The sequence below is a fragment of the Talpa occidentalis genome, unplaced genomic scaffold (genome assembly GCF_014898055.3).
Source record: "Talpa occidentalis isolate TD23 unplaced genomic scaffold, MPIMG_talOcc4v2.1 talOcc4.17, whole genome shotgun sequence".
In the NCBI taxonomy this organism is placed as follows: domain Eukaryota; kingdom Metazoa; phylum Chordata; class Mammalia; order Eulipotyphla; family Talpidae; genus Talpa; species Talpa occidentalis.
In genome coordinates this window covers 48,312,474-48,329,430 of record NW_023601754.1, presented here as the reverse complement: position 1 = coordinate 48,329,430, position 16,957 = coordinate 48,312,474, and the positions used below count along the sequence as shown (strand labels likewise).

The 16,957-nt window shown below is 55.5% G+C and overlaps 3 protein-coding genes across 6 annotated transcripts in view; all 3 read right to left on the bottom strand.

The window, feature by feature from the left end:
- Positions 1–16,957, bottom strand: part of LOC119249634 (zinc finger protein 350-like) — a 99,042-nt gene that overhangs the window by 20,348 nt on the left and 61,737 nt on the right. The gene's annotated exons all lie outside the window — the stretch shown is intronic.
- On the bottom strand, positions 7,077–8,096 carry LOC119248705 (vomeronasal type-1 receptor 4-like). Its single transcript, XM_037515579.1, has one exon. It carries the CDS (start codon positions 8,094–8,096, stop codon positions 7,077–7,079), a length of 1,020 nt encoding a protein of 339 aa, XP_037371476.1.
- Positions 14,055–15,324, bottom strand: LOC119248704 (vomeronasal type-1 receptor 4-like). The gene has a single exon (XM_037515578.1). It carries the CDS (start codon positions 15,322–15,324, stop codon positions 14,305–14,307), a length of 1,020 nt encoding a protein of 339 aa, XP_037371475.1. The 3' UTR covers positions 14,055–14,304.

The following is a 16,957-nucleotide window of genomic DNA, read 5'->3' as shown; positions in this document are numbered from 1 at the left end:
GCTTATCTCTCTCCTCAGGGGAAGAGGTTTCGGATTCCTCGCGTTGCCAGCACAGACAGTGGGCACACCCAGGTCCCGGGGCATGAGCACAAAGGGGCTGAGAGTCGGGAACCATGCTGCGATGACGGAGCTGGTTCTCACCAGGACCATGTCAGGATTGTGCAGGATATTCAAGCACACCTGGCAGGTGGAGGAGAGGGTGTAAAAGCAGACGAAGGTGCTCACCAGGAGCAGGATGGTGCGGGTGGCTCTGAACTCCGGGGAGGACGCGGAGGAGGCGCTGCTCCTGTGAAGGTGCCGGACCCGCTGCCTGTGCCGGTACAGGGTGCACACCATGGAGCCGCTGGCCCAGACCATGAGCCCCACAGAGCAGAGGTCGGGGAACGAGTGTAAGGCCACGAAAACTGAGTCTGAGATTTTGTCATGATGAACAGAATAACACTGTCCAAAATTTTTCCTATTTGAGACATTTGTGGTGCTCAAACTAGTGCTCATAAACACAAGAATTACAGTATTTTTCACCATGATAAGGACCCAGCACGGGACAACAAAGGGCAGGACCCACCCTCTCAGCCATGCCCACCTGCAGCGCCAGGGGCTGATGGTGACGGCCTGGACCACACTCAGGAGGCAGGTGGTGCCCATGGACACGCCCCTGCCCACCTGACGGCCATAATGGCAAAATTTGCATGCGAAATCATTGAGGGCGGGGGACTCCCCCAAGGATGTCACTGGATAGCAGATTCCACTTGAGATCAGGACCAAAATATTGGCCACAATGAGGTTCTTAATGATCAAATCTGTGTCTCTCCGCCCACAGCCGGTGAAACAGAGGAAGAGCTGATGGCAAAGGAAAGAGAGATTCCCCAGGATCCCCAACAGATTGTAATAAAAAAATCATTTCTAAGGCCAAATGCCTGGTCCCCAACCTGTCACTTCTCAGTGTCTGACTCCGGCCTCCTGAGTAGGAGGACCCTGTCCAGGAACCGAGGCTCAGGCTCCTGGATCATGTCAACTGCGGTCATGAGTCTCCCCATTCTACACCCCCTCACCAATACTTTCCACTACAAAAAGTTCACTTAAAACACAACCCTTTAGAAACTTTTGTGATGAATGCACGACCAGAATGACAAATTCGAGGCCACCAATAGGACCCCCTTTCTTCCTGAAAGACTCCCGAAGCGACACTGCAGACTCAGGAAGAAGAGGGTGCACAGGCACACAGAGGTTCCTGGTTCATCAGATTCACTTATAGGTTTGAGGCCGACGGGATTGCTGAACCTGGCTGGGCGGCGACAACAGAAGACACTGACCCCACACACACCAGGGGCCCCTCAGGCAAGGCTCCACAGAGGCCAGTCCAGACTGACCCTACGTGTGTCCTGCCATTCCAGGGCAGATTCATTTCCCAAGACGGGTCCTGACAAGGTTCCACTCACTGGTAAGGTTTTTCTCTAGACGGATTCAAGCTGGGACTCAAGCTCCAGGGCTGTGAATAAACTGGGAGCACCGCGGGCAGGGAGGGCAGAGCCGTCCCCCCACCCCGGGCTTGGGAGCCCAGAGCCGCCAGGAGCCTGGAAACAGCCCGTCTGCTTTCACCCCGGGAGCCGCAGGCAAAGGCCTGAGCCGGGACGACGGGCCCCACACCCCGTGTGATAAGCGTGTGTGGGCACGAGCTCGGCCCCGACGTCAGATCTCGGGCCCAACCGCTGAGGAGAGTCTGACCTTCACCTCACGGTGAGCAGAGAGCCGGGCGCGGCACAGGGGTCCAGGCCGCAGACGCGCCGGGGAGGGGAAGCCACGGCCCGGGGAGCAGAGAGGACACGCACCGTCCCGGGTTCTGCCCCCGCCGCCACGAGCAGCCCCGCGAGGCTCGTTCTGAAAGGGCAGGTCAAGGGTCACGTTGTCCCTGTGGTCCAACAGGCCCCGACATCGCCTCCGCTCTGTTTCCTCCTGCGCGCCGCTTTGCCCGCAGTGAGTGGACAGTTCTCTGGGCAGGAGACGGAACAACGTGCCCGCGGCGGCCTCCCCCGCCGTGTCGGGGACCGTCTCCTCCCCCCCGGCTCTCAGACGGGCTTCCGGCCGGGACCAGAGCCCCGTGCAGCCCCGGGCCTGTCTCACCAGCAGGGAGGCCCCGAGACGCCCCATGGCCCTGGGCATCAGGCAAGGACCCCTCCTGAGGAGGCTGAGCAGCAGGAGCCCCAGAACCACCACGCTGAGGTCAGGGGAGTCAGGGTGCTCCTGGGCTGCAGGGACCCGCAGCCTCCTGGGCCTGAGGGCCCGAGCAGAGCACCAGCTGCCCTCAGGAATGGAGGCCTTCACCCCGCTGTCTTCACTAGATCAAGGCGTGCCTGCCCGGGTCTGGCTCCAGGAGCGGGTGCCCTCCTGCCCGTGTCCCTCCTGCACCCCTGTCCCCTCCCACACCCGCCCCCGTGAGCACAGAGCAGACTCACTGCTTCTTGCCGCCCGGGCGCTGGGCTCAGGGAAAGGCTCAACCTGTGTCCTTGTGCCGGGCCCAGTGAACCCCAGAATATAGTGTGTGCCGCTGGGACCCCCCGTCAGACCCGCAATTATCAGGTCCCCACGAGCTGCCCGGGCAGTAACAGGCCTGGGAGCTCAGAAGAGTCGGGAAAACAATTCTGCTGCTAATTGCCTAGAACAACTTCTGGGTCCTCAGCGGCTGTCCAGAGATTGGGGTGTTGGGGAGACTCTGATTCCCTGGGTGCTGGGGCAGGCAGAGTTCCTGGGAGGAGCCCCAGAATAAACAGGACAGCCTGGAGTCTGCAGAGGAGGGGCGGCCCGGGGAGGCTCTGCTCACTGCGAGGGTCACACACAGGAATCAGGGCAGCAGGGCGGTGATGGTGCCCGAGGTGCAGTGGGTTCTCGGGGAAGACCAGGCCTGAGCATGGGTGTGTGGGACAGGGAACGCCCGGCCCGTGGCCTTGGGGCTGCTGGAACTGGGTGGACACCAGGTCAGGGAGGAGGTAGACAGTGGGCTCTGCAGGGACACAGATGGGGGAGGACGGGCAAGTTGCCGAGACGATGCCAGGAGGTCGGATGGCAGAGAGGGCACAGCATGTGCTGGGAGGGCGCTCGGGGTCTTGGGGGCTTGTGCCCAGACGGGGAGTCCAGGTGACGTGTCCGGGCGCCAGGGCACACAGACGAGGACGCTCAGGAGCGAGGAGGAGCGTGAGGGGCAGAGCATGGAGGGAGCAGCACGGTGGGGTCTGGGGTGGAACGTGGGGGGGGTGGTTTGGGGCACACATGGTGCTGATACTTCACGGGTATCCAAAGAGAACACAATTAAGACTCACTTAGGGCCTCCCTGGTGGCACAAGGGGTTAAGCACCGCACTATGAAGTGATCCGCAGCCTCTGCAGCACGAGTTCCATCCCTGCCGGCCAGGGAGAAACCCCACGGCGAGGCAGCCCTCTCCTGACTCGCCCGCTGCTCCCCTCAGCAGTGTATTTCAGTCAGTGCGTGTTCTGTTCCCCGCTCTGTCTCTAGTGGATCCTCTGACCACAGTATCTCTGGCCTATACCTCAGCTCTTGTATGCATAAATAAATAAATCATAATAAATAAATAAATGGCAGAAGCGGGATAGACAAACGATGATGTGATGGGGGGCAGGAGCACCGGGAGCCCACAGATTCCAATGCGGAGCTGTCCTCCTGGGCACAATCCCATCGCGTCCACTGGAGCTCCCTTCACTGCTCACAGCCTCGAGCCCTGGGGTATGGCCACTACAGTGTCCGGGCCCCAACACAATGCAACAAGGCCCGGGGCCTGCATCACTGTCACAGCTCAGGGCCTCCCTTCCCTCAGCTCCTGCAAAATTAGGATCTGGAAGCTTACGGTGTCATGTGAGTGGAATCCAGCCTTGTCTATGTTCCCAGGCCTGGCCCCACCTCCATGCCTAACTGGTTGACTACCTGCCGGTCTGTTCCCCCAGAAATCACCCCTCATTTTCCCATGCTGCCTCCGGGAACTACATGGCGCTCTCGGCCTTGGCCTGGCAGCTTCTTGGTCAGTTCATCAGCTGTGGGCTCTGTCACCTCATGGCTCTTGCAATCGCTGCAGTGAACTTGCGATACAGAAATCACTACAGGAACCTACTTTTACTGCCTGTGGACTCTAGTTTCAGCTCAGGGACAAACGTCTTGTCTGTGAGTGTCTGGAAAGAGAGCACACTCACGTGGAGGACATTTACAGCACAGAAACTGATAGCTTACAAGACAGGGACAGTTTCCCACAGACAGTGTTGGGAAACTGGACAACCTCGCACAGCAGAGTGGAGCTGGCGCACATGCTCCCACCACCGTGAACATGAACACAAAATGGAATAAACATTAGGTGGAGGACCTGAGACCGTAAACTCCAGGGAAGAAAACACAGATCGATGCCTTTGCGATCAGGCTCGGAGATGTGTTTGGAAACAGACCCCAGTAAGGGAAACAAAAGCAAAATGAAGCAACTGGGGCCACATCCCCCTCAAAGCTTCCCCACAGCAGGAGAAAATCACATCTCCATGAACAGTCCTCCTGCTCAGTGGAAGAAGATACCGTATACTTCTGAGAAGCGGTTAAGCCTGAAATCCACATGAAGTGTCAAAATCACCTCCAGTGGGCTGTGGGCAGGACTTGACCCTAAGGACACAGCCAGACGTGGCAGGGTCCAGGGCTCCAATTGTGGTGAGGACACTCGCGCAGGAGGTGCAGATTTATCAAATCAGAAATCCTTTACAAGGAACAAAGCTTCTACTGTGAGCCCCTGGGACCTGGAGGAAATGGACTTGAGGGTGTGCGGCGCTCCCTGGGCAAAGTATCCAGGTATGATCAGGTGTTTTCTGGTCACACAACAGGTTCCTGGACAGCAGTACCAGGGAAGGACCAACATCAGGGCAGCATGAAACGCACAGACAGCATCAAACAGACCCAAACAGGAAGGGGCTTGCTCCACCTCCTCCACAGAAAGGGCCCCGCCGGGTTGTGACCTAGGGGCAGGTGGCAGAGCACGGTGTTCTGAGGGGTGGTTGTGGGGGGAACCCGAGTCTGGGGCGGACAAGACCCTGTTTGTGGTATCCAGGGACTGAGGACAGGGTGAGCTCATGGGGACTTACTCTGCCTCACCGGGGTGGGGCGTTAAGTATGTAAAAACCATACCAGAGGGCTTAGAAAGATGGGATGAGGAAAACAGACTCATATTTCCACGTCCTGATGTGGCAAAGGTGGATGCAGCGACTAAATGTCGCTGTGGTGAGCTCTTAGAAACAGAATGAAATTTCTAGGTTAAAATCAAACAATACTGGGCCTCCCTGGTGGTGGAAGGGGTTAAGCGCCGCACTGTGAGGCGATCCACAAACTCTGCAGCACGAGTTCGAACCCAGATCAACCAGGATGCAACCCCCATGGTTGTCTCACCCGCAGCTCCCATGAGCAGTATGTTTCAGTCAGTCTGCCAGTTCTTGTATGAATAAATAAATCTTTAGGAAAAAATCAAACAATACTTTGCGCACAACTTTCAAAGAAGATGCGGTGATTATAATGCAGAAATATCAAGTGCATTTCTAATATAGGATCACATTTAACACCAAAGGAAAAGAAGCTAGCATAGACAAAATATGAAAAGAAATTCTAAAATTGTACATCTAATATAATTAAAAAATATTGTATTACACTTAAAGGTGAATTGCAACTTTTAAGTTCAAATAAATGTTACCACATACACTTTCGATTTTTTTTTTAAGAGCTATGGTTAAACAATAAATTGATAATAGGAAAATCATGTATTTATTTTAACAATCGATGATATAGCAATATACACACCAGATAAAACACACTTTAAGAAATGTCACTATTCTAGATAATAGGATTGGTCATTTCTCTCAAATTAGGAAGTTCTAATGCATCGATAAAGGACATGATTGCTGTAGGTGGACACGGATACAGGTGCCTACACTACAAGCATGCAGGCCACACATGTGATCGCTGACACACATCTGCAGATCTGCATGGGCACACATGGAAACAAAATGCAGTTGTATGATGTGAGCATCCATGAGCTTCTCCTCTTTGTGCTTTGTGGTCTGAGAAAGTGTGTCACGTGAGCTCAGATATGTACAGACAAGTCTGTCACAATAAGTGCTTTGAGTCGCACACTGTTGAAAGCTTCATAATTTGCGTGAGCTCCACGCTGTACATTCAGAGCAAGCTCTATACATGCCCCTCCTGAGACTGAGGACACACGCCCTTGGCACCGTGAACACACAGGGGATCCAGCTCTTTCCTTCCAAGTGCGTCTCCCCAGGTGCCGAGTTTCCTGCGCCTCCACCCTGAGCGACTGGGCACCTCCAGTCTGTGTCTTGCAAGCCCCCTCACATCCTCTTCACCGTGAGAGAGATTTTGCTCCTGCACATCCCAGGCCACGCAAAGCATGTCTCCTTGAATCCTCACCATCACCCTCACCCTCTGGTTGCCAAAACCAGTGAAGCTGTGCGTCTGTGCCTGCTGGACCCAGCCCATCCGGCCGCAGGTCTCCCAGAGGATGCTCCGGCACGGAATCGCCTTCACACGCCCTTCTCAAATAAGGGCTCCGCCTCCCTGAGGGTGGAATGTGCAAGACTGAAAACTGCTCCTGAAGCCGGACTCGCTGCCAGGGTCTCCCCTCAGGACAGCTGACTCCAGCTCCAGGGCTGCCCTGCACCCACCGTGCCATTTCCCTGTATCCTCAGCTCCATTCCATTAGGATGGAACATTCCTAATTTTCCCTTAGGAACATCTCAGAATTTACTGTGAGAATTAAAGTGATACAGTTGAGGCCTCTCTGCTATGCCAGAGAGTGTCCGGACCACGTGCTGTCTCCCACACACTGCTAACCATCTGGCGCAAGGCTATGCTCCGCACAGGAGTATTAGGGACCCCCGTACAAACCTCGTTACGGTGACTGATCCAAAAACACTTGCTGTGAAGAGGCTGCTCCGCCTGTCCATAAACCTTAAGTCACTCACGACTGCAGTTAGGACGGGGATGTTGAGCGAATTATCGAATGAATAAATGACTGTGCACTCATACGCAGTTTACATGTTTCTCAAGGGTTTGTGGCATTTACTATTCCTCATCCGCGCAGAGCACAGCAGGGACACCTTGTATTCCTGGCTCAAGAGCAGAAAAGGACAGAGAGTCGGGAAAGACAGGATGATTACTGTATTCATGTTCACAAGGAACCAGTCGGGATTATACATAACAGACACAACCATCTTCAGCATGGAGGAAATGATGTTCAAGCAGATGAAGGTGCTCACCAGGAGCAGGATGGTGTGAGTGGCCCTAGACTCGGGGGAGGACGTGGAGGAGGCGAACCCGGGAAGGTGCCGGACCCGCTGCCTGTGCCGGGACAGGGTGTAGACCATGGAGCCGCTGGCCCCAACCATGGTCACAAAAAACACAACCTCAGGGAAGGAGAGCAAAGACCCATATAAGATGTCACTGGCTGGGTCGTGACGAACAGCGGAACACTGTCCATACCTTTTCCTGCTTGTGTCATTTTTGTCACTGAAACTGCTATACATGAACACGGGATAGATGAAATTTACCAGCAGGTTCAGGCCCCAGCACAGGGCAATGCAGGGCAGGACGCACTTGGGAGGTTTCCCTCTCAGCCCTGCCTCCCTGCAGCGCCAGGGGCTGATGGTGACAGCCTGGACCACACTCAGGAGGCAGGTGGTGCTGATGGACATGCTCCTGCCCACCTGTCGCGCATAATAGCAAAATCTGCACCCAAAATCGTTGAGGATGGGGATCTCCCCAGAGAATGTCAGTGGATAGCAGAATCCACTCGACATGAGAACCAGGAAATTGGCCACAATCACGTTCTTGACAATGAAATCGGTGGCCCTCGGCCGACAGCCAGTGAGAGAGACAAAGAGGTGATGGGAAAGGAGAGAGAGGTTCCCCAGAAGCCCGAGCACAATTTGGAAGAAGAAAATCATTTGTACGGCCAAATGCCTGGCGTCCATCCTGCCAGTTCCCAGGCTGACGTGGGCCTTCTGAGCAGGAGGACCCTGTCCAGGAACCCGAGGCTCAGGCTCCTGGATCATGGCAGGTGCAGCCCTGACTCCCCTCCCAGCACAGCTCCCGCTCTGACATGTTCACGTCAAGGCTTTCGAGACTTTCAGTGGCTGAACGGACAACCAGGACTCACGGCTCTGAAGGGCCCCAGGCAAGGTAACTTCCTTCCTCACGACTCCTGAGGCGGCCCTCTCCAGACCCCGTGAAGAGGAGGGCGCACAGGCACACAGGGGATCCTGGTTCTCCAGACTCATTCCTCGGTTCGGGCCGAGAGGAGAGCTGCACCTGGCTGGGCAGGGGACAACACAGGACACGGGACCCACACTCACAGGGGCCCCTCAGCCGGGTCTCCAGGTAAATCACAACTAGATTTGACTGATTATTTTGTCACCAGTAGTGGTGAGACCCATGCACTTTATTTAACTTTGGTAGTGACAAATTTCCACATAGTTTGATCTAATATCTTAGTCAATTTTATTTTTTTAAAAGATTTATTTATCTATTTATTATACAAGCACTGGGTATAGTCAGAAGCGGGGGAGGGTGAGAGAATTCACCAGAGCAGAGCGGGGAGCAGAACAGGCAGACTGACAAAAATACACTGCTGAGGGGAGCAGCGGGCGGCAGGAGAGGTCTGTGTGCCATGTGGGACCCTCGACGACAGCCGGGGATCGAACCGATGCTGCAGAGGCTGAGGGCAGCTTGCAACTAGGTGCTCAACCGCTGCACCACCAGGGGAGGCCCAATATCTAAGTCAGTTTTACACTTTGCTAAAGCTACGGAGACCAGGGAGCCCCCAGCACGGGCTACGGGGTGTCCTGGGCTCTCTGTGAGCCTGGCAGGTGCAGAGTGGCAGGACGGCAGGAGCACAGCAGAGCCTCGGGCCCCCCAACCAGGAGCTGCGCACACGACACCAGGGCCGGAAAGGCAGCCTCAGAAGAGAGTACAGGGAGGCGCGGGTCCTGGTCACAACCTCAGCCAGGAGCTGTTGGCACCTGAGCTGCAGGGCTGGGGCCCAGGACGGCCGGTCATGAGACCAGAGCGTGTGTGAAGGGGAAGGAGCAGACACAGACCTGCCGAGGCGGGACTGGTGCCCAGAGTGACGGGGTTATCACATGGACAGCGGCAGAGATGGGACAGGACACTCTTCAGCCTGAAAACGTCTGCAGCCCGCAGCTTTATTTTCCTAAAGTGCTGCTGTCCCTACATGTAGGGAGGAAAGTCTCTGCACAGTGGGGACCCATAAACGCTGCCCGCGGTGTCCCTCACCCTCCGTGTCGGAGACTGTCTCCTCCCCACCGGCTCTCAGACGGGCTTTCTGCCAGGACCAGAGCCCCATGAAGCCCCTGGCCCTGTCTCACCAGCAGGGAGGCCCCTAGACGCCCCATGGCCCTGGGTATCAGGCTAGGGCTCCTCCTGAGGAGGCTGAGCAGCAGGAGCCCCAGATCCTCCACGCTGAGGTCAGGGGAGTCAGGGTGCTCCTGGGCTGCCTGGACCCGCAGCCCCCTGGGCCTGTGGAGCCTGAGCCAGACACCAGGCGCCCTCAGGGTGGGAGCCTGCACCCCGCTGTCTTCACTAGCCTGGGAGATATCTGCTCCGGCTGTGCTCCAGGAGCGGGTCCTCTCCTGCCCGTGTCCCTCCTGCACCCCTCTCCTCCTCCCACATCCGCCCCTGTGAGCACAGAGCAGACTCACCGGCCACTTGCCGCCCGGGCGCTGTGCTCAGGAAAGGATCATCCTGTGTCCTAGTGCTGGGCCCAGTGCACCCCAGAATATAGTGTGTGCCGCTGGATCCACCCCTCCCAACGTCAGAACCGCAATTATCGGGTCCCCTGGAGCTGCCCGGGCAGTGACAGGCCTGGGAGCTCAGAAGAGTTGTGAAAATTGTTTCTGCTGCTAATTGCCTAGAACAACTTCAGGGTCCTCAGCGGCTGTCCAGAGATTGGGGCGTTGGGGAGACTGATTCCCTGGGCGCTGGGGGCATCAGAGCTCCTGGGAGGAGCCCCAGAATAAACAGGACAGCCTGGAGTCTGCAGAGGAGGGGCAGCCCGGAGGGGCTCTGCTCACTGAGAGGTTCACCCCCAGGAGTCAAGGTGGCAGGGTGGCAGGCCCAAGTTTCAGTGGGTTCTCGAGGGAGTCTAGGCCCGAGTAAGGGCCCGTGGACTTGGGGCTGCTGAACTGGGTGGAGAGCAGGTCAGGGAGGAGGCAGACGGTGGGCTCTGCATGGACACAGATGCAGGAGGGCTGGCGGTGGCCGAGTGGTTGGCAGGAGGCCGGATGGCAGAGAGGGCGCAGCATGCGGCGGAGAGGGCGCTCTGGGGACTTGGGGGCTGGTGCCCAGGCAGGGAGTCCTAGTGACCTGTGCAGGTGGTGAGGCACACAGACCAGGAGGCTCAGGAGCGAGGGGGAACATGAGGGACAGATCATGGAGGGAGCAGCACGGTGGTGTCTGGGGTCGAAAGTGGGGGAGAGGCCTGGGGCTACATGGGGGTGATACTTTACAGGTATCCAAAGAGAACACAATTGAGACTCACTTAGGGCCTCCCTGGTGGCACAAGGGGTTATGCACCGCACTATGAAGTGATCCACAGCCTCTGCAGCACGAGTTCAATCCCTGGTCGGCCAGGGAGAAACCCACATGGCGAGGCAGCCCTCTCCTGACTCACCCGCTGCTCCCCTCAGCAGTGTATTGCAGTCAGTGCCTGTTCTGTTCCACGCTCGGTCTCTGGTGGATCCTCTCACCCCCGCATCTCTGGCCTATACCCCAGCTCTTGTATTCATAAATAAATAAATCTTAATAAATAAATAAATGGCAGAAGCAGGATAGACAGGCGACAAGATGACGAGCGGAGGGAGCCCATGGATTCCACTGCAGAGCTCTCCTCCCCAGCACGATCCCGTCGCGGCCACTGGAGCTCCCTTCACTGCTCACAGCCACGAGCCCTGGGGGCTGTGGCCAAAGCAAGTGTCCGGGCCCCAACCCAATGCAACAAGGCCCGGGGTCTACACCGCCATCACAGCCCAGGGTCTCCCTTCCCCTCAGCGACTGCAAAATTAGCATCCGGACGCTAAGGGTGTCACATGAGTGGGATCCCCCCTTGTCTATGTTCCCAGGTAGTGTCTAGGTAGCCCCGGCGTCTGCCGGTCTGTTCCCCCAGAACTCACCCCTCTTTTTCCCACCCAGGAACCACATGGCGCTCTCGGCCTTGGCCTGACGGCTTCTTGGTCAGTTCATCAGCTGTGGGCTCTGTCACCTCTTGGCTCTTGCAATCGCTGCAGTGAACTTGCGATATAGAAATCGCTATAGGAACCGACGTTTACTGCCTATTGATTTTAGTTTCAGCTCAGGGACAAACGTCTTCTCTGTGACTGTCTGGAAAGAGAGCACACTCACGTGGAGGACATTTACGGCACAGAAACCGATAGCTTACAAGACAGGGAGACAGTTTCCCACAGACAGAGTTGGGGAAACTGGACAACCTCGCACAGCAGAGTGGAGCTGGCGCACACGCTCCCACCACCGTGAACATGAACACAAAATGGAATAAACATTGGGTGGAGGACCTGAGACCGTAAACTCCAGGGAAGAAAACATAGATCGATGCCGTTGCGATCAGGCTCGGAGATGTGTTTGGGGACTGATCCCAGCAAGGGAAACAAAAGCAAAATGAAGCAACTGAGGCCACATCCCCCTCAAAGCTTCCCCACAGCAGAAGAAAATCGCGTCTCCATGAACAGTCCTCCTGCTGGCTGGAAGAAGATACCATGGGCTTCTGAGAAGCAGTTAAGTCTGAAATGCACACACAAGTGTCAAACTCACCTCCAATGTGCTGTGGGCAGGACTTGACCCTAAGGACACAGCCAGACGTGGCAGGGTCTAGGGCTCCAACTGTGGTGAGGACACTCGCTCAGGAGGCGCAGATTTATTGAATCAGAATTTCTTTACAAGAAATAAAGCTTCTCCCTCAGCCCCTAGGACCTGGAGGAACTGGGGTTGGGGGATGTGGGGTGCTCCCTGGGCAAAGTAACCAGGTATGTTCAGGTGTTTGCTGGTCACACAACAGGGTCCTAGACAGCAACGTCAGGGAAGGACCAACATCAGGGCAGCAGAAAATGCACAGACAGCATCAAACAGACCAAAGAGGAAGGTGCTCACACCACCTCCTCCACAAAAAGGGCCCCGCGGGGTGGTGACTTGGGGCAGGTGGCAGAGCAGGGTGGCCTGAGGGGTGGTTGTGGGGCGAGCCTGAGGCCAGGGTCAGACAAGACCCTGTATGTGGTATCCAGGGACTGAGGACAGGGTGAGCTCATGGGGACTTACTCTGCCTCACAGGGGCGGGGCGTTAAGTATGTAAAATCCATACCAGAGGGCTTAGAAAGATGGGATGAGGAAAATAGACTCATACTTCCACGTCCTGATGTGGCAAAGGTGGATTCAGTGACTAAATGTCGCTGTGGTGAGCTCTTAGAAACACAATAAAATTTCTAGGTTAAATTCAAACAATACTGGGCCTCCCTGGTGGTGCAAGGGGTTAAGCACCGCACTGTGAGGCGATCCACAAACTCTGCACCAAGAGTTTGATCCCCGGCTACTCAGGGAGCAACCCACATAAGCTGCCTCGCCCGCTGCTCCCCTCAGTAGTGTGTTTCAGTCAGTCTGCCTGTTCCGTTCCTCACTCTGTCTCTGGTGAATCTTCTCAACCCCCACATCTCTGGCCTGTACCCCAGCTCTTGTATGCTTATATAAATCTTTAAAAAACAATCAAACAATACTTTGTGTAAAACTTTCAAAGAAGATGAGGTGATTACAATGCAGAAATCTAATATGATAATGAAAATACCATATTACAGTTAAAGGTGAATTTCAACTTTTAAGTTCAAATAAATGTTACTATATACTTTGGATTATTTTTAAGAGCTATGGTTAAACAATAAATTGATAATAGGAAAAGCATGTATTTTTTTAAACAATCGATTGTATAGCAATATACACACCAGATAGAACACATTTTAAGAAATGTCACTATTCTAGATAATAGGATTGGTCATTTCTCTCAAATTAGGAAGTTCTAATGCGTCGATAAAGGACATGATTGCTGTAGGTGGACACGGATACAGGTGCATACACTACAAGCACCCAGGCCACACATGTGATCGCTGACACACATCTGCAGATCTGCATGGGCACACATAGAAACAAAATGCAGTTGTAAGATGTGAGCGTCCATGAGCTTCTCCTCTTTGTGCTTTGTGGTCTGAGAAAGTGTGTCACGTGAGCTCAGATATGTACAGACAAGTCTGTCACAATAAGTGCGTTGAGTCGCACACTGTTGAATGCTTCATAATTTGCGTGAGCTCCACGCTGTACATTCAGAGCAAGCTCTGCACATGTCCCTCCTGAGACTGAGGACACACGCCCTTGGCCCCTGAACACACAGGGGATCCAACTCTTTCCTTCCAAGTGCATCTCCCCAGGTGCCGAGTTTCCTGTGCCTCCACCCTGAGCGACTGGGCACCTCCAGTCTGTGTCCTGCAAACCCGCTCACATCCGTGGGAGAGATTTGGCTCCTGCACACCCCAGGCCACGCAAAGCTTGTCTCCTTGAATCCTCACCATCACCCTCACCCTCTGGTGGCTCAAAACCAGTTAAGCTGTGCGTCTGTGCCTGCTGGACCCAGCCCATCCGTCTGCAGGTGTCCCAGAGGATGCTCAGGCACGGAATCACCTTCACATGCCCTTCTCAAATAAGGGCTCCGCCTCCCTGAGGGTGGAATATGCAAAACTGAAAACTGCTCCCAAAGCCTGACTCAGTGCCAGGGTCTCGCCTCAGGACAGCTGACTCCAGCTCCAGGGCTGCCCTGCACCCACTGTGCCATATTCTTGTGTCCTCAGCTCCATTCCATTAGGAATGAAACATTCCTAATTTTCCCTTAGGAACATCTCAGAATTTACTGTGAGAATTAAAGTGACACAGTTGAGGCCTACCGCTATGCCAGAGAGTGTACCAACCGCGTGCTGTCTCCCACACACTGCTAACCATCTGGAGCAAGGCTATGTTCCCCACAGGAGTATTAGGGACCCCTGTACAGACCTCGTTACGGTGACTGATCCCAAAACACTTGCTGTGAAGAGGCTGCTCTGCCTGTCCATAAACCATAAGTCACTCACGACTGCAGTTAGCACTGGGGATGTTGAGTGAATTATCGAATGAATAAATGACTGTGCACTCACACGCGGTTTACATGTCTCTCAAGGGTTTGTGGCATTTACTATTCCTCATCCGGGCAGAGCACAGCAGGGACACCTTGTATTCCTGGCTCAATAGCAGAAAAGGACAGAGAGTCGGGAAAGACAGCGTGACTACTGTATTGATGTTAAAAAGGAACCAGTCGGGATTATACATAAGAGACACAACAATCTTCAACACGGAGGAAATGATGTTAAAGCAGATGAAGGTGCTCACCAGGATCAAGATGGTGTGAGTGGCCCTAGACTCGGGGGAGGACGTGGAGGAGGCGAACCCGTGAAGGTGACGGACCCGCTGCCTGTGCCGGGACAGGGTGTAGACCATGGAGCCGCTGGACCCGAGCATGGTCACAAAAAACACAACCTCGGGGAAGGAGAGTAAAGCCCCGTATAAGAACTCTCTGGCTGGGTCGTGACGAACAGCGGAACACTGTCCATACCTTTTCCTGCTTGTGTCATTTTTGTCACTGGACTTGCTAGACATGAACATGGCAATGATGGAATTTACCAGCAGGCTCAGGACCCAGCACAGGGCAATGCAGGGCAGGACGCACTTGGGAGGTTTCCCTCTCAGCCCTGCCCCCCTGCAGCGCCAGGGGCTGATGGTGACGGCCTGGACCACACTCAGGAGGCAGGTGGTGCTGATGGACATGCCACTGCCCACCTGTCGCGCATAATGGCAACATCTGCATCCAAAATCGTTGGGGATGGGGATCTCCCCAGAGAATGTCACTGGATAGCAGATTCCACCCGACATGAGGACCAGGCAATTGGCCACAATCAGGTTCTTGACAATGAAATCGGTGGCCCTCGGCCGACAGCCAGTGAGAGAGACAAAGAGGTGATGGGAAAGGAGAGAGAGGTTCCCCAGAACCCCAAGTACAATTTGGAAGAAGAAAATCATTTGTACGGCCAAATGCCTGGCGTCCATCCTGCCAGTTCCCAGGCTGACGTGGGCCTTCTGAGCAGGAGGACCCTGTCCAGGAACCCGAGGCTCAGGCTCCTGGATCATGGCAGGTGCAGCCCTGACCTCCCCTCCCAGCACAGCTCCCGCTCTGACATGTTCACGTAAAGGCGCTCATCCTTTCGAGACTTTCAGTGGCTGAACGGACAACCAGGACTCACGGCTCTGACGTGCCCCAGGCAAGGTAACTTCCTTCCTCACGACTCCTGAGGCGGCCCTCTCCAGACCCCGTGAAGAGGAGGGCGCACAGGCACACAGGGGATCCTGGTTCTCCAGACTCATTCCTCGGTTCGGGCCGAGAGGAGAGCTGCACCTGGCTGGGCGGGGACAACACAGGACACTGGACCCACACTCACAGGGGCCCCTCAGCCGGTCTCCAGGTAAATCACAGCTAGATTTGACTGTGTATTTTGTCACTACTGGTGAGACTCATGGCACTTGATTTAACTTTGCTAGTGACAAATTTTCACATATTTTTGATCTAATATCTTACTCATTTTTTTTAAAGATTTATTTATCTATTTATTATACAAGCACTGGGTACAGTCAGAAGCTGTGGAGGGTGAGAGAATTCACCAGAGCCAGAGCGAGAAGCAGAACAGGCAGACTGACAAAACACACGGCTGAGGGGAACAGTGGGCGAGAGGAGAGGTCTGAGCCCCATGTGGGACCCTCGCCGGCCACCGGTGTCCAACCGACGCTACAGAGGCTACGAGCAGTTTCGCAACTCAGCACTCAACCGCTGCGCCACCAGGATGGCTCAATATCTGAGTCAGTTTTACACTTTGCTAAAGCTACGGAGACCAGGGAGCCCCCAGCACGGGCTACGGGGTGTCCTGGGCTCTCTGTGAGCCTGGCAGGTGCAGAGCGGCAGGACGGCAGGAGCACAGCAGAGCCTCGGGCCCCTCCAGGAGCTGCGCGCCCGAGCAGCAGGACTGGATGCGCAGCCTCCCAAGAGAGCACAGGGAGGCGCGGGTCCTGGTCACAAACCTCAGGCAGCAGCTGTTGGCACCTGAGCTGCAGGGCTGGGTCCCAGGACGGCCAGTCATGAGGCCAGAGTGTGCGTGAAGGGGAAGGAGCAGACACAGACCTGCCGAGGCGGGACTGGTGCCCAGAGTGACGGGGTTATCACATGGACAGCGGCAGAGATGGGACAGGACACTCTTCAGCCTGAAAACGTCTGCAGCCCGCAGCTTTATTTTCCTAAAGTGCTGCTGTCCCTACATGTAGGGAGGAAAGTCTCTCTATAGTGGGGACCCATGAAGGTCTCCTGCTGCGTCCCTCACCCACCAGGTAGGGGACCGTCTCCTCCCCACTGGCTCTCAGACAGGCTTTCTGCCGGGACCAGAGCTCTGTGGGGCCCCCAGCTCTGTCTCACCAGCAGGGAGGTCCCCAGATGCTCCATGGCCCTGGTCATCAGGCCAGGGCCCTGCTGAGGAGGCTGAGCAGCAGGAGCCCCAGATCCTCCACGCTGAGGTCAGGAGAGTGGCCTGCATGGACCCGCAGCCCCCTGGGCCTGAAGAGCCCAAGCCAGGTACCGGGTGCCCTCACCAGTTGCACTCTTCAATAGCCCCGGAGGCGCCTGCCCAGGTCTGGCTCCAGGAGCGGGTCCCCTCCTGCCCGTGTCCCTCCTGCACCCCTGTACCCTCCCACTCCCGCCCCCGTGAGCACAGAGCAGACT

What these genes read in the sequence shown, in the direction of transcription:
- LOC119248705 (XM_037515579.1), bottom strand. Translation starts at nt 8,096, where the DNA reads ATGATCCAGGAGCCTGAGCCTCGGGTTCCTGGACAGGGTCCTCCTGCT.
- LOC119248704 (XM_037515578.1), bottom strand. Translation starts at nt 15,324, where the DNA reads ATGATCCAGGAGCCTGAGCCTCGGGTTCCTGGACAGGGTCCTCCTGCT.